Here is a 19,820-nt window from a genome sequence, read left to right as displayed (position 1 = left end):
TGAAGTAAAATGTTTAAGTATGGCAACAATTTTCTATGGAAATTTTCTACACTTTATGCCCAGGCTGTACCGCTTTCGCAATATTATGTCGATGAGCAATGCAGTTTTATAGTACTAAATTAATATGAAAATTATAAAAAGCTGTGTATAGAGATAATAATATTATTGGAACTCATTACTCATAAAATGAAATACGTTCTTTTCATAATTGTTTATTCGAGCAAAAACTAAAAAATTAACGTGCAACACTTCTTACTTAAAACTAGAAAATGAAACCGAAACGGCTAATGCTTAAATGAGACCCATCAACCGACTTACAACTATTACCTAATCACAAACAAAACTACTGTGGCTAACATCATATCATAATCAAAGTTTAAAACAATCGATTTGAATCATAAGTTCATGATTAAAATTACATTTCTGACCTTTCAAAGAGTAAAAAAGAAAATGAGTTGATACAATAATAAATTCAGGTGTTATTTAATTTATGGAATTCTTGCACCAACAATTTATCACATAAAATAAACACATACACAAAAATTAGCATGTTAATACGGTTAAAATCAAAAATGCTCAAAATAAGTAACAAAAACGAAAATCAATATAAAATGTTAATCGATTAAAATTTCAGCACGACTATTCTATTGTCTACTCTAGATCCCAACTCTCGTCTTTATTTAGTCACTATGCAATGGTCTAATTTCTTGATGTTGATTTTGTCATATGCCAACATTATTCTTTTAAAGAGCATATTATTGATAATATGATAATAAAAGATAGGATTGGCCGATAAAAAAAATTATAAAACTTTCAAATACACTAATAATCAAGAATTAAAAAAACCTGCTCGTATAATTGTACAAAAATAGTCTAGCTTGCTGATATTCATGATGTTGAGTAGTAAATAGTAATAAAATGGTTAAAATCAAGAATTAAAACATGCCCCTAACACGATCCTTACACAAACTAAACTTATCCATGTTTACTTCAACAATCGTACGATCTAAACTAGAGATCAAATCGTCCTAATGCATAAAGGCTATAAAAATCTAAAAGGAATAACAATTTTAAAAATCCTATTAAAATCAACTTTCAATAAAATTTAACAATCAGTCACGACTCCCGACAATTTTGTGTTTTTTAACACTGTCACGATTTCCGACATTTCTGTGTTTTTTATATTGAAACACTGTCTATATCATTTTTGATTCAGTCGATTTCGAATCGTAACTGATGATACAGTAACTTAGTCAATTAATCAGTCTTGAATGCGAGATCGTGCTAACATTTAATTCTTGGAATGTTTACAGTTGGTTGTAACATTAGTAAATGGCAAAGACATAATAATAAGTTTTCAAAACAGCCAAGAATAAAATGTTGCCAGACTTAATCAAAGAACGCATGTAACGCTTATGTAACTGAAGTAGTTCATTAACATAGGTGCTACGATATCTTAAAAAGAAATAAAAGAAAAAATTATAAAATATAGAAAAATAGCGTTTACAAAAATGTCTGTTGCACGTTTCCAACGGTAACCTGCCCGTTTGTTTTAGACATTTTGAATTCATAAAGCTAGAGACCGTAGTCCATAACACATCGTAACACGATTATCATAAAAAAGTAAATCTAAAAAAATACTATGTAGTGTAAACAAGACGTAGTAAAATCTTAATTAATTGTAAAATAGAATTTTTGTGGAATGCATCTTATGTACACTTCATAGTACACGTTTTGTGAAAATACAGTCAGTAGCGAAGGGTTAACCATAGACAAAAGTTGCATAGACAGAGCACTACTTGCGCAATCCTCGGTACGGTACATCGCCAACTCTATTTTAGAAAGAGACAAATTGAACAAGCGACCTACACTTCACTACACTGCAAAAAGAGATAGATACTGGGCGTACATTCGTTTTATCTCTTTCTAAGAGTTTCCAAATCCTTGAGGTTTACTGTCTCGTTTTTTCTACAAGTTTTTAAGGGACATTTGAATGTCCTATTTCATTTTTGAAGTAACCTGTGGCAGCCCTTCACTACTGGCTAAAAGCCTGTAATTTTCAGTCACATAAGCGCCGTCTTATCACCATCATCTATCTACCACTTGTCCTGCGCGAGCGCAGCCGTGTTGTATGGCGGCGAGTTGATCAGCTTTTTGCCGCTCGGTGGGCCGGCCTTGAACGAGCTCGCCTGCTTTTGCATCTCTGAATGAAAAAAAAAACTGTGATGAAAGATCAGAAATACAAATACAGTTGTAACAATGCGACAGTTCCTCATCGGAAAAAGATCGAGCGAGACAGCACTAAACTCTAAAGAATACCGGCAGGACGACATGTCTCTTGAGACAGAAACAGTAAGTAGTAAACAGGCAACAGCGGTCATTAAACTTGCAATTTCTACCGTCAACCGCAGCTGTTGCATTGCTCTCACATCAAACACAATCTCTCTGCTATGTGAGGGTAGTTGTACAACATACCGGAAATAAGCATGAGCATCTTGCGGCGCGCACCGAACGCGCTTACTCCGATCTCGATGAGGTCGGCTTCGCTGAGCGACGCAAACGTCGACATGTCCAGCTCGTGCTTCTTGAATAGATCTGGAATCACAAGGTGTCAATGAGGGTTTTTGGAATGAAGTTATTTATGGCGCGTTCGGCGTTGCGAAAAGAGGCTAGACGGAACGATATAACTTGACCTCGACACTTTTTTAATAGTACCTGCCTAGTAGGGACAGAGGCCGTTGATAGTATTCCTGTGCGTCAACTAGATGGCGTTTTTGAGAATAAACAGCGAGATTATATATATAAATAAATTTTGTTACAATTCCACGAAAGTGTTGTTGTTAGTATCCCTGGGCGTCAAAAGATGGCATTTTTTTATAAATCACGAAAATTGACAAGGACCCCATTGCTATAGCTCCGCCTGGTGGCAGGTGGACGGTGGTATACGACAGTATACTTATTATAAGTTTATGGTGGTAGGTATGAAAATTGTTATTGACAGTTCTCGAAAACACGAGTCCTCCGGGTCACCAGGACGCCACCTAGCAGCAAATTAAATATCGAAAACCCTAGTATTCAGCATCGTTAAAATAGGCGTGTCAGTTTGTCGACTTGTTTGTTACTACATAGTACATACTTTAAGCTGAAACAGAAGCTTAACTAATTTAGAAGAGTATAAAATAATATTATATGATCTGACTTCCTTGCCAGACAACACATTGGTTACTTCATCTCATCAGTTTACCAGTTCCACTAATAAGTGATTAGTGAATAATTAAAATAGGCGCTATATCATCAGAATAACATTAATTAAACTTACCAATATATTTATGCAGTCCCACGTCTCTCAACAAATCGTACAGCTGCTGGTAGCGGCAGGGCTTCGCTCCCGGCGAGGGCGCTGCCGCAGGGGCAGGCGCGGGCTCCACGATACTGGGCCGTACCAGATCTGACTTGTTCCATCCTTTCTCAGGCTGTAAAGCATTTTTTATAAGTCAATGCTTGAGTAGGTAGTGAAAGAAAAAAAATTCAAGATGCTTTGGGGTCTACGGAGTACGAATAACTTGTTTCAGGATTAGGCTACTATGGACTTAGGCTCAGTGCCGGCTTTACCCATTGCGAGGCCCCGGGTGGCAGGTCTTTGCGAGGCCCTTTGTCTTCCAAAAAAACACCCTGCGCGGCCCCTGCAAGGGCGAGGCCCCAAGCGATTGCCCTGTTCGCAACCCCCTAGGGCCGCTACTGCTTAGGCTATTTGACTTTTTTTTTAATCGGGCAAAAGGCCCACCACACATTCCTACCACTGCAACTCCTGTGTCGTCAGGATCAACAGTGGTAACCAACCACGAAAACCTTTTGATATGATGTCAGAAATCTATCAGTCAGGGACTATTTGACTTTTCACTTGACCAATTTAGACAATACACAGTTACCGTGGCGGGCTCGGCGTCCGGCAGCGTGATGGGTCCGGGCGAGGTGTGGCTGAAGTACAGGCCGCTCCAGCGAGTAGTCGGCACGCGGTACCCGCTGGCCGGGGAGCGCATCGCCTGAGGAGTGCAGAGGACATTGTGTTGTTACTTGTTGGTTATACTTGGGTTCATGGGCGTACCCTATGGGCGGGCAGGGGGGCGGTCCCCCCCCCCCTCCCCGTCCCCCTAAAAGATAAAATAAACGTCAATTTTCCTGGCAAGTGGGGATTAAAAACGTGTTACCTATAAATTCTGCACAAATGAAGTGTTGGAAACAAAATATCTTTTCAGTCGGATTAATAAAAGTCAATTTTCATGATTTTTTATTTCAATAATTCAATATATCAGACCGACCATCTTCTCGAAGCAGGTAGGATCCCACGCCTGCCAGCTATGCTGGTATGCTGGTAGCTAAAATCCTAGGTACGCCCGTGCTTGGGTTAATAGTTATAGCTTATAACTTATACAGTGCTTTTATTGCCTCACTCGGAGACCTCAAACGATTATTAAACTTCAATTAAATTAAGAGGATAACAGAAAATGTATGCAGCTTATCACTTATGTCAAACTCTTCATTTAAGTAATTGCATTTTGGGCTTGTCTCACCACTTCCTGATAAGCGCGCTAAATACCTTATCAGCCTCAGCTCTCAGGCGTCTCAGGTCGGCCCGCGGGGACAGTTTGCCGAGGGTCTCCAGGGTTTTCTTCTCGCAGCCCACCGCACGCCGCTCCGACAGCGGCAACTCCGATATTATAGACGCTATTTCTGTACACATAAGAGCCACAATTGAACTTACATAGGTAATGCTGTAAAAACGCTTAAAGGCAGTTTTTTTTTTCTAGATGACGCCCGAAACTTTGTTGTGCCAAATTCGTTTATCGCAAGGATCCGTACATTTTTAAGTAAGGGATAAAAAGTATCTCCATACCAAATTTAATCAAATACGGTTCAGCGGTAGACGTGAAGAGGTAACAGACAGACAGACACACACACTTTGGCAATAATAATATTAGTATGGATTACTATGAATGTATATACCTAATTGATTGTACTATCGGTTCTTGGTGGAAATTCATTTTAAACACAAATAAAACACAATATTACTTGCACTTTTTCCAGTATATTCATTAATTACTACAAATTTCACTTAAACACGACCGCTTTCGATGAAACCGAGATTTCATCGAAACCGGTCGTGTTTAAGTTAAATTTGTAGTAATTAATGAATATAGTGGAAAAAGTGCAAGTAATATTGTGTTGTATTTGTGTTTACTATGAATGAATATGAGGCTTAGAGTTGAGAGAGCTAATTGATTCCTAAGCAATTGACGGTCCTTTTTTTTACGTAGAGAAATGCTGTGACGCATTCCGTAGGGGATGGGATATGTGGGACTCGCCGCGGGCAAAGATGGTGTGTGCCGCGGCCCTACCCACTAAAACTCTACGGTGCTCCTAGCCACCGCTTCCTGACGAAGTCGCGGGAACTGTACGACACCACAACTTCATCAGCAGCTTAGTGGGCTGCAGACTCTTCTCGATGGGAGCGTTTTACTCGCTCCCCAGGCCGAGCAGAGGCCCTAATGGGGGCTTGCTTCTAGGCCATTCCACTGCGATTTGTCGCGATGCGCAGGAGCACACTGCACATCGCGACCCTCTCGGGGATGGGCGACGGCATCCCCATACCGCAGCCCTGAGCACCCCGGTTATGGCGGGACGTTGTTGTCGCCATTGTTGGCACGACGTCTTCGCCTTGGCCGTCTTCTGGGGTCGAGCGCCTCCCTTTCTCTTATGCGCTCGGCCTCCTCTTTGGCGGAGATTCTTCGGCGAAGTCTTCCACCGCTTTCCAGTCCGGAAGCAGTTGACGGTCCTACGTCATTTGGTCGGACCATGTCAATTCAATGTTAGCTGTTGTGAACGGTCGGATGAGTTTGAATTACTTAGGTCCGCCATTTGCCTAGGAATAAACTTCTCTGATAGTACCTATTAGTTATAATATGTGCAGGAATTAGAAATTACTAATTTTAATTTGGTAAAAAAAGCTTTACCATGTTGTGAGCGATCATTCTCCGAGGAGGCTGTCGGGCTCTGCGTGTGCGCCTTGCTGATGGGGGATACCGACGGCGACCCCACGTTACATACTTCACCGCCTGATAACAATATAAGTAAGCATTAAAACGAGTAAAAATATAATTAAATCTTTATTTAGATTACTTAAGCTAAAAGTACCATGGAGGAAGTTGATTCCTATGCAATTGACAGACCAACGTTATTTGGTCGAAAATGTCAATTCAATGTTAATTGTGATCTGTCGGCTGGGTTTGACGTAACGCGACCAAACTACTTAGGTCCCCGATTTGCATAGGAATCAACTTCCTCGATGGAACATACTATAATGTTAACAATAATTAAATGTTAACTATTATTGCAGAACTTTTGTATCAAAAATTTTGCAACATAAATTGTGCTTTGTGATACAATATTGCATCATTGTCGCTGCGATATCGTCGCTGCAACATTCTAACTACATTGCCGCCACAACCTCACGACTTAATTTGAACTGTTTTAATAATATAACAGCATTAGGCAGCATCCCATAGCAACATCCCTGCAATGCTACAGCAAAATCCTTGCTGCCACAGTAACATCCCTACAATGTCGCAGCAACATACCTGCTGCCACAGTAACATCCCAGCAACGTCGCAGCAACATCCCTGCTGCCGCAGCGACATACCTGCTGCCACCTCATCAACATACCTGCTACCACTGTAACATACCTGCTGCCGCAGCAACATACCTGCTGCCACATCAACATACCTGTTTCCGCAGAAACCTGCTGCCATAACAACATACCTGAGACGTTCTGCGTGTCGAGCGATACCGAGCTGCCGGTGAAATTGCTCTGGTACCCGGAGCTCGCCTGCGAGCTGGAGTTCAGCAGCTGGCTCAGTGTCACCTGCGACAACAATAAAAATAAGTAACACGACAACAACTCATCATTGTTTAGTAACAAAATAGAATAAATATTTAAGTAAGGGGTTCCAATGTGCAATAAACATAACGTTTTTTTAATTCGTTGGTTCGATATGAATGCAATTATGCATACAATTACAAACGTCATTATTTTACCGTATTTTGCTCGATATCAACATAGCTGGGCATTAACTCGTTAATCCGTTAATCGTTAATTAACGAAGTTAACATTTTGATTAACGGATTAACTTTTAAGTTAACTTTTAAAAATATTAACGGACTCGTTAACTTCCGTTAATATGCAGAAGTCCGTTAATCGTTAATCCAAGCCTACTATTTACCACACGGCACCGCGGTGCGGCGCGAATACAGGTTCAGACAGTTAGTATAAACGACAAGTGCCGGGCGGGCGGGCAGCGCGGCGCCGCGGCACGGCAGCAGCGAAACAAAAACAATACGTGGGATAATATATAAATATGTACGTGGGACAGCCATGCTCCGGCATAGATGGGCCGGCTCGACCGGAGAAATACCACGTTCTCACAGAAAATCGGCGTGGAACAGCGCTTGCGCTGCCGAGTGAGTGAGTTTACCGGAGGCCTAATCCCCTACCATATTCCCTTCCCTACCCTCCCCTATTCTCTTCCCTTCCCATCCCGCCCCTCCCCTATTACCCTAATCCCTCTTAAAAGGCCGGCAACGCACCTGCAGCTCTTCTGATGCTGCGAGTTTCCATGGGCGACGGAAGTTGCTTTCCATCAGGTGACCCGTTTGCTCGTTTGCCCCCTTATTTCATAAAAAATAAGAAAATACTAGATTCATTTTCAGGCGCATGCGAGTGAGGAGAGATTTATTTCGTTTTATCATTTCATTACTCAGCGCCGGTGCTTATAGAGAGAGTGATTTGTTTATTGTTACTATAAATCATTTGCATGTTGATAAAGAAGAGTGCAGTATAATTTAGTTAGGTAGAATACAATAATTATAGAAGTATTTTGTTTTGTCCCTAACATGTTAACTTCCAAAACCTTAAACCAACAGGTTTTGTATGTACACTAAGTACTAACGCAATGATATGAGTAACAACAAGGTCATATTACACATATTAACGGATTAACGATTAACGTTAACTTGCGTTAATTCGTCCGAAATGTAACGCTTTAACGTATAACGAAGCTAACATTTAACGGTGCCCAGCTATGGATATCAATAATATTGGTGATCGGTACTCGTAGGTATGGAAACTTTCGTACGCGAGTTCGACTCGCACTTGGCCGGTTTAAACTTACAGGTCTGCCATCTGCAACATGTAGGTAGGGCTGCGGCACCGGCCCCGGCGCTCCGCCCACCATTTCTCCGCCATTCGCCATTGCTGAAAAATAAGACGATTGTGTTACAAAATGTTTGAAACAAGCTAGCAGCTGTAGTTCAATTGATGATACCTGTGGAAAAGGATAGCAATATATTTGCATATGAGCAGGTGAGAAGGTCAAGAAGAGTAATTGAACATGTTCAGCGACCAAACTTTAGAGTAGTTTAGACTTTCTACTTACGATTCCAGGGCGCTTGATTCTTATACATAACCGGTTGATTCGGGCTCAGGTTCGGGAAGAACTGTCCTGACCTCGGCTGCGGAGATGGTACCATCCAGTTATTTGGGAAAACCGGGGGGGTTATAGCCACGGGCGACAACGGGGTGTAGCCTCCTGGAGTGGGGGGATTGTGGGGGTACATGGGGCTGTTGTACTCCATCTGGAGGTTGAAGGGGGAGCACGGGGAGTTGGAGTTGGGGGAGAAGGGGTTGAATGGGGTGAAGTTGGGCATTGTGTTGGTGAGCGAGGGGATGTTGTAGGACTCCGGTATCTCCGCCGTGATGAGAGGTTCCTTGCCTCCGAGGAGTTCGCGCCGCGCTTCGTAAATGTCACCTGGAAATAATCACATAATATGACACTAATTGATACCTCCATAGTTTTATAACTGAAGCCTTATATTTTACTTGAATAAAATTAAGACTTAAGTCTCACAGGCCACAGCACATAGAAATTTGTAGCATTTTATTAATTCCTCTCTGTACATTTTACGAAAGTAAAAATTAAACTCTGATTTTTAATTTTGGAATTCGAATAATAATAAATTATATTGCTTGTTTCCCCAAAACCTACATACAAAAAAAATTTCGAGATACCTACTTATAAATTATTAAGTATGACTGTTGCCAAAAAAACTGATGGTCGAGAAATTGCAATTGGCGTTCTTGTCACTACTTTTTACTCATTTTCAAGCTATGGCCTGTGACTTATTACAAGTTGGAGCCCGGCTACATGAAGTTGCAGCAGACGACGCGACGTGTCGTCGCGACACGTCATTTCTATGTATTTCTATGAATCTGTGACTATCACTAGCTTTTTTTCTAGCTGCGGAGGGTATTTCATAGAAAAAAACTTGAGAGGTGTCAAGGGACACCCGAATGGAACGAAGTTATTTCTTATGTTCAAAAACTCTATACACATAATTACATATTATAACATCAAAAAAAATTTTTTTAATAGATACGCCATACTATCATCGCCCTCTGGCAGGCAGGCACTAATAAAAAAGTGTCGAGGTCAAATATCATTCTGTTTAGCCCCCTTTAAGCCGAACGCGCGATAAGGAACTTCGTTCCAATACTACAAAACAAGTTGTGTCGCGACCGACGACACGTCGTCTGCTTTTGCTTCATGTCGTCCGCTGCCAAGTTGCCAACCGGCGCTTTTAATGTATGTTTTTCATGTCCTTACCAGCACACCGCTCGATGCCTTTAATCACGATGCTGGCGATGCCCTGTTTCGGTTTCCGACGCACGCTGATGCTGACGTTGTGTTTCGTCATCAACTTGGCTACCGCATCGTTGTCCATCCGACACGCTTCCTCAGGCACGTCGAATATTACTACTAAGGGGAGACTTCCCTGGGAGGGAGAATAGGATGAGATGAAAGTCAATATTGTGGCCTTGTCACCGAAGGTTCTATTAACAAAAGTTTGTGAGAGAGCGTGTGTGTGTTTGAGGGTAGGTGCTTCATGCTTGATTGTGTGTGCACGAGCACTTTTGTTTGAATCAACGTTTGCGTACAAACATACGTTCGTGCGTGCGAGTGTGCGTGCGTGTGCGCGTGTATACGGGGTAAGTGCTTACGTGTGCGTCTACGTTTACCTACAACTGTGCGTACGTACATACGTGTGTGTGTGTGTGTGTATGCGTGCTTGAGAGTGTGGATGACAGTCGACTCGACACCTACCACTAGCTGCTGTCTCGCCATATACACGTCTCTGATGCGGCCGGTGATGGTGACGCAGCTGCGGCGCAGCGCGGGCACATTGGGGTCGTCAGCGTCGGGGAACATGATCTGGGTGTGGGTCCCGCGCGTGATGAGCTTCAGCTGCTCCGAGTACCGCCCGACTACTACGGCGTGGTGGATGGGAGATATCTCCAGCGACATCTGGACTTGCGTCTGCAACTGTAACAATTAGATTTGATAGAAAAAGCAATATAATTTTAAGGAAGAAACAATGCTACGTCAATATTGCATTATGATAGTAGAATTAGTGGACAATTTCAAGGTTAGTTTTTTAAACGAACCTTAGGCATCTTCCATAATTTTTTAATTTAGTTATTGAGCTTATTACACAAGATTTAAATTTTGGGGGGAAGTATTATGATTAGTACTGAGTTTAGGTTCGTGAGCGTCACACCTGAGCTGTCGAAACATGAGAGTTCACAAAGTAATTGACTAGATTTTAAGGTTGTGTACCCACTGGGACCGACTATGTATATTAGGGAAAGCTCATAAATCATAATCACTGCTAGTTGGTACTCACCGCGAGCTGGCCGCACATGTAGTTCATGAGCAGCGTGGTGGCCTCCATGGTAGCCTGCACCTCCCACTGCACACCCTTCACCACCAGCAGGTTCGCGTGCAGCTTGGGCCGGTTGCGGACCATCACCTATTATAATAGGGTAGGGTAGTAGGTATTTATGGGGTATGGTATGCCTAGGGTATGTTATTCGAATATTCGAATACTCGTTTTATTCGAATATTCGACGATTTTATTATTCGAATATTCGCCAAATTATTTTTCGAATAATTCGAATAGTAAAAATATTTTTTATTTTTGTTTAAAATGTTATCAAACATAAAACTAACATGGAATAAGAAGATAATTAAGTTAATTTCAGGAAAATAATATTATTTATGAATATTCTACATCTTTCACCCTCCTTGCACCACGTGGGGTCTGACAAACCCCAGACGTACAAAAATTTTCATAACTTTTTAGAAATTCGTGTGATTTTTTTGACGCTTTATGTAGCTGGAGTTAAGACGTTGCCTTACCGTTTGGCGGCAGTAGTTAAGGATTTTCTTCACCGATGCAACGAACAGACGTGCACAAAGTGTGCTGGGGTCCCACAAACCCCACGTAGTTCAGGACGTCGTTAAAAAGTTGTATAGACAGAGATCACAGAGCATTGTGAAATGTGAAAAAAAACATTTTTCTCGCATATTGAATTCATTTCGATTAAATTAGCATTCGTCGACAGGTTTATGAACAAATTAAGTATGACTTTCATAGAAGAATATTTAAAAAATCGCAAAGATATAAACCATGGATACTGAGAGGTTCTTGTAAGCGGTTTTACGAATTTCTTGGCAAAGCAGCCCCTGGACCACCAGAAAGATTATCAAGATCAATAAAGAAGTATCCAGATTGTATCATGAAGATAAATTCATCATGAAGACCGGCGCTGAATATGCCCCTGGGTGTACCAGCACATGCCGAGCATGAGCCAATTTGCGGCTGCAATTTGGAATTGTCTTGTTTTAAAGTATGTGTGCATGTATCATTAATGTAGTTGCAAATAAACTTTATTATTATTATTATTATTAAATTGAAAACTGAAATACGGTTGTGAGCATAATAATATACCTCTTTGCTTACACATACCGTGCCCACTTTCATTGTAAGAAATGTACTGATTTCAACTTGCCTGAATATCTTGTAGACTGATTATTATATTATTCAATTTGTATTCCTTATATAGTTAGTTTTAAATTTTTAAAGCAGTACGGGAAATAAAAGGTAACTTTTCAACTGTGGGAGCTCACCAAAAACGAGTCTATGTTTTACTTGGTAAAATATTACTAAATTTTCATTTTTGGGTGTAAAGGATTAAAAATGGGAGTTATCTCATTAAGTATCGTTTTATATGACAATTGAATATATAAAAAATAGTTATTTGAAATAAAATGGACAAATAAATACAAATTACGCATTTCTTGCCCAGATAAGTCTTGGGAATGACAAACCCCACGTGGTGCACGGTGTAACTTTTATTCACGTGGTGCACGGAGGGTTAAAGTCAATATGTTTTTTCAAAATATAGGTAGTAGTCCTAATGACGTTGAAACTAAGGTCGAATTTCGACCATTGGGCGATCTCTAGTTTACAAAGATTTATATTAATAAAAGTAAAAATTAGAATTTCTTACTTCGTAGTATTAACAAAATAGGTTGTACATGGTTGTACGAAGTTTTTTGTTACTTTTGTTCAGAGTTTTCAGCATTTATCAAAAATTTTGAATTATTCGAATAATATTCGAATTATTCGAAAACTTTTGTAAAATATTCGAATTATTTGAATAGTAAATTTGTCGAATAATAACATTCTCTAGGTATGCCGTATGTAAGATGTATTTTTAATATGTATAATTGGTGTGAGTAATTTGTTATGCGGCAGCCGGGTGCCGCTTGGGGATTGATGGGTTAAAAGTTAAAACTGGACATAGTGTGTAGCCTTATTTGTTAGGCTTTATTATTGGAAAACATTTAGTTATGCCTACTTAGTAGTTAGTACTTACCCTTTAAAACATTGGCGGCAATAAGGAGAATAAAATATTATACAATATTGTGTATAAATTAACACCTTAACAATGTATACTTTATTGGAATAAATAATTATTATATTGACTTTCGACGACGTCATAATGCGGTAGTGTTATACTAGCCGAGTCTCAGTCAACACATACCTGCACATTATACTGCTCCTGTATCTGCTGTACGTAGGGCGAGTTGATGTCAGGCAGCGGCTGTGAAGGCCCTACTACGGGCAGCTCGAAGCAGAATACCAGCGGCGTCAGTGCCTGCGGAAAATATTATCCAGTCAACATAATTAGCATAATAGCAGTAGAGGCGACGATCTGTATGGCTCAGTTGGTAAGCGCGTTGGTAGCGCAAGCCGGGGATGGCGGGTTTGAATCTCGCTGACGGAACAAACGTTTTTACTGTTCCTGGGTGTTACGTTAATAACGTTATACGTAGGTCCCCCAACTGTCTATGAATCGACTTATCTGATAGTACATACAATGCTACGTCCTAAATGCTACGTCCTAACTCCTAATGATGACTTACTATAACTATAAGTAGAACATTTTGCAGCAGTTGCTCTAGAGCAGACGACGGCAGTGATGATGATGATAATGATGATTATGACGATGATGATGACGATGAAGATGATGATGATTACGGTGATGACGATGATTATAATGATGACGATGACGATGACGATTGACGATGATGATTCAGACGATGATGATGATGATATGATAATAAGGAGCAGACGAAAGTGGTGATGATGATGATGATAAACTTACCCTGACGCGGGCTCTGGCGCGCTCCACCCTCTCCATGTCGCCAGCTATGGACACCTGGTTGCTCTTCTCCAGGGTGCTGGTGCGGTTGGAGTCCGGGAAGTGGATGTGGCAGCCGGTCTCCTCCATCACGCGCTTTATGGTCAGACCACCCTGTAAGAGATTATCCATAGTCATATGGGCCTCTGGGCTCTGATGCCCGTAATAAAAATGTTTTGATCTTGATTTTGAATATAATAAATGCGAAAGTGTGTCTGTCTGTCTGTCGATTGTTACCTCTTCACGCCCAAACCTAGAAATCAATTTTCTGAAACTTGGTATGGACATACTTTGAATCCCGGGATTCCCGGGAAAGGACATAGGAATTAGGATAAGTACTTTTAATGCCGGAAAAATATACGGTTTCGAGTTTCGACGCGACAAACGAATTTTGACGCAACGAAGTTGCGAGAGACATGAAGGAGACATGAGACATCTAGTAATCTTTAATCAAGGCAGAGTTTGTCTAAATACTTATCCTCCTTACTAATAAGAGTATTACGCAACGAATACTGCTCGTCTTGGTCTGCAATCTGACGTATATTGGATGAAACGTCACATGACGATAAAGACAGTCTATTACCTCTTCAGACTTCACGCCCCATGAGGAAATTAACTACCTATAGGTATAAGTGGGAGAGCCATGCTTCGGCACGAATGGGCCGGCTCGACCGGAGAAATACCACGTTCTCACAGAAAACCGGCGTAAAACAGCGCTTGCGCTGTGTTTCGCCGAGTGAGTGAGTTTACCGGAGGCCCAATTCCCTACCCTATTCCCTTCCCTAACCTCCCCTATTCTCTCCCCTTCCCTTCCCCACCATCCCCTACCCTATTCCCTCTGAAAAGGCCGGCAACGCACCTGCAGCTCTTCTGATGCTGCGAGTGTCCTGGGGCGACGGAAGTTGCTTTCCATCAGGTGACCCGTTTGCTGGTTTGCCCCCTTATTTCATAAAAAAAAATTGTTGCAACAATATGTTCATCAGTATGTCGAGATCGAAATTAATTTTTAACGAAGTTCATATTCGAACGTGCTTGGTCCGCACACAATGGATCGGTCCGCCATTTGGTGATCCCTGGAAAAATTTATACAGTCTCGTGTCAAGTCGTATGCGATTATTGTAGTAGGTTCTTAGAATGAAAAGTGCAAACACACCCATCAAGACAGCCCATTTATGCCGAAGCATAACTTCTACTTTATACACTCACCTTTCCAATAATATGCGAGTGGTCAGTGTAGCTAACGTCGATCTTCATAGTGACCCTGTTGCTCTGAAAAACAAATCGCAAAGTTAAAAACAAAGTCAAAACTATTGAGAAATAAACTCGATAACGCTATTCGGTAGTTGATACCTTTTGCGTGCTTTATCGTATTTGTAATTTATTGTGTACTAGAAGTCCCGTGCGGCTTCGCCCGCGTAAATTACGAATTATACGGAAACCGTACATTTTCCCATAAAAAATAGCTATACTTCCTTCACGTGGTCTACTCTATATCTGTGCCAAATATTGCCATAAAATTGATCCAGTAGTTCGTGAGATAAACCCTTTCTAATATTTTCCCCGTTTTTCCCACATTTTCCTGAGTTTCTTCGGTCGTATTAGTCTTAGCCTATAGTCTTACTCGATAAATGAGCTATCTAACACTGAAATAAGTATTAAAATCGGACCTTTAGTTCCTGAGATTAGCGCGTTCAAGCAAACATACTCTTCAGGTTTATAATATTAAGTGTAGATTTTTTTGTTAGTTAAATTATCACTTGACAAACTCAAGTCTCGATCTAAAAGATTATGAAAAGTAACAATAACAGGGTCATAATAGGCTCATAATCATGGGACGATGCATGGTATAATATAGATATATATATATAGATATTTTAAAAGAGCCAAAACTAAAAGAGTTAAGAAAGCTTTAACAAATGTCATTTCCGATTAAAATTAATCAGCGACATCTTTGGGAGAATTTTGCATTTTGTGAACGTGTTTTAAAAATAGTCTACTAGATGGTGCATTTATTTATTGTATTTTTTATTTGTTAGGCTAATTTGATACACTCAACGCCATCTATCGTTCAGATGAGAACTAAAAACTGCAGACACGCTGTTTTTTATGGGATTCAAGAATCAAGAGTCTTATGTATAATTGGTCTGTGGTGTGATGGTAGTGATGATGATGATGATGAATGTAATTTGCATAGTAGCATATGCTTTCCATTCTTAAAACAACGCCGAAACTCCCAAACTTGTATCTATAAAGAATCTGGAGTTCTCTCAGCACCATCCGAACCACGGTATACCAGGTATATTTCGGTGCAAAATCTTACTTATTGGTAGCATATGCTTAGAATACTTCTCACGAAACCGGATTTACCACATGTTTCCCTATAAATTTTGACGAGTTCCCTCGATTACTTATGGATCCTTTATCAGATCACCACTTTTGTGAATATAATACCAAATTGGGATGATACCCCATATGCCAAAAGAATTTTTTTTTAAATCGGTTAACAAACGGCGGAGTAATCGTTGAACATAAAAAAACGAACATAACACCTTCCCCATTTTGAAAGTCGGTTAAAATTGTAGCCTATGTGTTATTCTGATGTATAAGCTATATTATTGTAAAGTTTCATTAATATCCTTTCAGTAGTTTTTGCGTGAAAGAGTAACAAACATCCATACATCCACACATCCATACAAACTTTCACTTTTATAATATTAGTAGGAAGTAGGATATTTCTCATCTATTTGACGACATTATAGTGAGTAAAATCTTGGTAAAATCGATAGAAAAACTATAAAAATCAACATGAATTTCAGAATACCTATCATTATAGCTACCGTACCTATATTATAGCTACCGTACCTATATTATTACTACTAGCTATTTGACTGAGCTTCGCTCGGTATTCGATAAAACACGATGAAAATGACATTTTTTAAAAATTATTCCTAGCTAGATAGATTTATCGCCCCCGAAACCCCCTATATACTAAATTTCATGAAAATCGTTGGAGCCGATTCCGAGATTCCAATTATATATAATATACAAGAATTGCTCGTTTAAAGATATAAGAGCTGATATACAGAATAATATTATAACTCCTGATGATTTAAGACGAGCTACAATGTGGTAGCCTGAAATGCATTTTATGGTCAGGCGCCTAGCACGAGCGAAGTGCGAGCGATTTCTGGATAATCAATAAAGGTCGTCATTGCAATGAGTTGATTGAGAAGTTACAATAAAAAGTAAAAACCTTTTCAGAATTAAAGAAATATTGTATCTTCAAACAGACTGTAGTACAGCTAAATAAAAGGTTAAATTCTGGTTTTGAAAACTACTTTGATAAAGTCGTAAGACATACATACCCTTGTATCCAAAAGTTGCATAATTTTCTCTCTTGCAAGCTTAACATCATCAACTCGACCAGCGATTCGAACATGAGGATCTAGGAAGACAAATTATTGAAGTTACACATCACAAACTTTACCAAATAAAATAACAATAAAAACAAAAAATACCTAAACAATACAACAGATCTGTATATTGATTTTTACTTAAATATTTAATTAGGTCGTAAACACTCTCATTTGATGTAGACATTTTAATTCATTATAAAAAAACTTAAAAATTAGGTGCGTGGACGCATGAGCGCCAATAAAATTTTGAAATCTGAAAAATAATGCGCCAGACGGGCGCCGACGCGCGCCAGACTTGGCGCCATCCGCTTTATTTTTCAGGGGAACGTTATTTTGAAAATTTGCGTTCCGTTTCACGTTTCAATAATTTCAGAAAAATATTTTTCAAATAACATTATGGATATTGATTAACGTTATATAATAGGGAGAAACACCATGATTTAAGACTTTCTATTTTAGTAATTTAGTAATTTACTTAATTGTAAATTAATTCAGGTTGAAAATAATAATTACTTAAAACAAATATTCACCTTTTTTGGACCGAGCTCCTATTTTCAATCTCGCTGGCCAGTTGATAAGAGTATTCGTTTCATTCATTACCTAAAAGAAATGCACCGGTATAGTAAAATATCATATTAGGTACATATTTAAAAAATAACATCATTTACAAAGAAGTTTAAGCAACGAAAATTAAATATGAATACCTACTAAATTCGTACTTTAGCATAATCATAATGACACTTACCCGATGAAAAAAAGCTTGAGCCGTTTGCGATTCCTCCAAATTATCTAAAAAAGTAGTACGGTACATAATGTTGGATTAAACCATAAATCACAATCTTTACAAACTCATCCTAACCAAGGGCGTGTTCCTAAGCTCTACCTAGTACACTGATCATTACCATTTAAATATTCTGATTTCTGAATTCTGACATCTTGAAAGTCAATCAAAACTCGACAAATGAAACTATTATAGGTCTACCAGAATCTGATGGCAATTTTTGACAGCAGATTTTCAAAAATATCCTTGATCATTGAATAATTTTTTTAGAATCTGATGCCTGATGGCAATTTTTGATAGCAGATTTTCAAAAAATATCCTTGATTATTGGATAAATTTTAATATTTGGAATCAGGCGCTTTTTAAAGAAAAAAAGGATCAAAATGTTTTATTCCAATTACCGCGGTATTGCTAGAGTCAATTTATTTTCTGACTTTTTGCCATCAGACTCTGGTAGACCTATAGTTATTAGATATTGTAAGTATGAGAATTTTAAATGCACTTTAAAGGAATTTTACCTGCGAGCATGCCCTCCAAACGACGTCGGTCCACTCGAAATCTCTCTTGGTACACATCTTCAGCACTATTCAGTCCAAGTATAACCGCTAACTTTTGTAAATCTTCTGCCGACGTCACTGAATTACTTGTGCCACTTTCGGAAGCCTGTAATGCAATATGGTAAAATTATTATTCAGGATTATTTTAATTCAGCGAATGTATGGACCCGATGTAGGTATTCTTTAAAACTTGTCGCAAGAAAGGTAAAAATTTAAGATTTTCCGAATTGCCAACATGGCGGAGTACCTGGATATGCAACGCTAAGTTATCTTAGTTACCTTATGGAAAACTAAAATCAAATTATGATAAATTTTAAGCTTACCTCACTTAATGTATCCTTGTCAGCGTTGCTTTTGAATTCTGTTAGATGTGGTTTCGTAGTTAAATAGTTTGTAGATGCCATTGTTAAAATATTATTTAAAATTCAATAAAAGTCATAAATGTATACGAATAATAAACATCGATGTATTTTAATGTAAAAAATAATAAAATTACTAAAACATAATATTTTAAAAATATTTAGTTAACCTAAACCGCTATGTTGGTTTTCTTCCCGAGCCCGACTGAAATTAGCCTAGCAGTAACCAACGGGTGTGATATAAAAAACTGAGGGTAGGCAGAAAATTTTTCAATTTTGGTACGCCCGCTTGCGGCTTGGTAGACCGCACGTAGACCGTATGGGATGTGTATGTTCCTAAACTCTGAACATTATACTAGCCAGTTTTATTGGACATCTCGCCTCTAGGTAGCCAAAATCAAATTCAAATCTCTTACTGACCAATATTCTAGAGTTTCGGAACACACCTAAAATTAAAAGCTACCGTACTTTGATTTTAAAATTTTCTAAAATTGTTTTTAATTTAATATTTGAACAAATATTTAATTCTATCATATTCTGATCGCGTGATGGAGACATTTCGTATGATAAATCATAATATAATAAGTAAATATTACTCGATACGTCTGACGTTTTCATTATCTTTATCATGAAACTGGAGGCGCGTCTTGAATTCACCAATGAGAAAGCCACCGAGAGCGGACGGTTTAATCGAGATAGCGCGAGTTAACTATGTTAAAATAATTATATTAAATAAGACGTTTATTGTAAGGTGTTAATCATCTTAATTTAAGTATAGAGTATAGAGTAATTAAGAGGGCGACTAACCCAAAAAAATCAAACATTGTCCTTCCCTCTTCACACTCACGCCCGTGGTTCATTATATTATATCCTAGGTGAAAAAGGACGACGCGTATTCATCGCCAAATTAGTTTTTTCTCAATAACTCGATAAATATACAACATTATAAAAATCCGCTAGGTCGGTTTCTCAATGATAGAATTTTATACAATGTGTTAACCGTACAATGAACTAAGAAAAAATATTAACTTAGTTCATTGTACGGTT

At 39.1% G+C, this 19,820-nt stretch overlaps 1 protein-coding gene across 2 annotated transcripts; it reads right to left on the bottom strand.

Annotated features, from left to right (window-relative positions):
* Positions 1-1,981: 1,981 nt before the first annotated feature.
* LOC121735585 (protein bicaudal C homolog 1) lies at positions 1,982-19,004 on the bottom strand. 2 transcript variants are annotated; one of them, XM_042126441.1, is made up of 20 exons: positions 18,738-19,004; positions 18,376-18,520; positions 17,822-17,865; positions 17,607-17,676; positions 17,026-17,105; positions 14,867-14,929; positions 13,625-13,774; positions 13,001-13,114; positions 10,795-10,920; positions 10,215-10,433; positions 9,717-9,885; positions 8,490-8,861; positions 8,226-8,308; positions 6,817-6,919; positions 6,012-6,113; positions 4,598-4,731; positions 3,924-4,043; positions 3,320-3,473; positions 2,476-2,595; positions 1,982-2,203 (listed from the first exon to the last, which is right to left on the bottom strand). In XM_042126441.1, exons 1-20 carry the CDS (start codon positions 18,816-18,818, stop codon positions 2,097-2,099), a joined length of 2,556 nt encoding a protein of 851 aa, XP_041982375.1. In that variant the 5' UTR covers positions 18,819-19,004; the 3' UTR covers positions 1,982-2,096. The 2 variants fall into 2 exon arrangements, with proteins under 2 accessions (XP_041982375.1, XP_041982376.1); XM_042126442.1 differs by having other exon boundaries at positions 3,930-4,043; positions 18,738-19,003.
* Between the last annotated feature and the right edge of the window lie 816 nt (positions 19,005-19,820).

The sequence above is a fragment of the Aricia agestis genome, chromosome 17, assembly GCF_905147365.1.
Source record: "Aricia agestis chromosome 17, ilAriAges1.1, whole genome shotgun sequence".
NCBI classification, from domain to species: Eukaryota; Metazoa; Arthropoda; class Insecta; order Lepidoptera; family Lycaenidae; genus Aricia; species Aricia agestis.
The sequence above is the reverse complement of the archived record's forward strand: the minus strand, read 5'-3'. Positions and strand labels throughout refer to the sequence as shown.

Excerpts from the sequence above, each read along its gene's own strand:
- LOC121735585 (XM_042126441.1), bottom strand. The coding sequence starts at position 18,818 with ATGGCATCTACAAACTATTTAACTACGAAACCACATCTAACAGAATTC. Across the intron at positions 17,106-17,606 it reads AGGAGCTCGGTCCAAAAAAG|ATCCTCATGTTCGAATCGCT; the intron begins GTGAATATTTGT and ends TTGTCTTCCTAG. Across the intron at positions 13,775-14,866 it reads ACTCGCATATTATTGGAAAG|GGTGGTCTGACCATAAAGCG; the intron begins GTGAGTGTATAA and ends AATCTCTTACAG.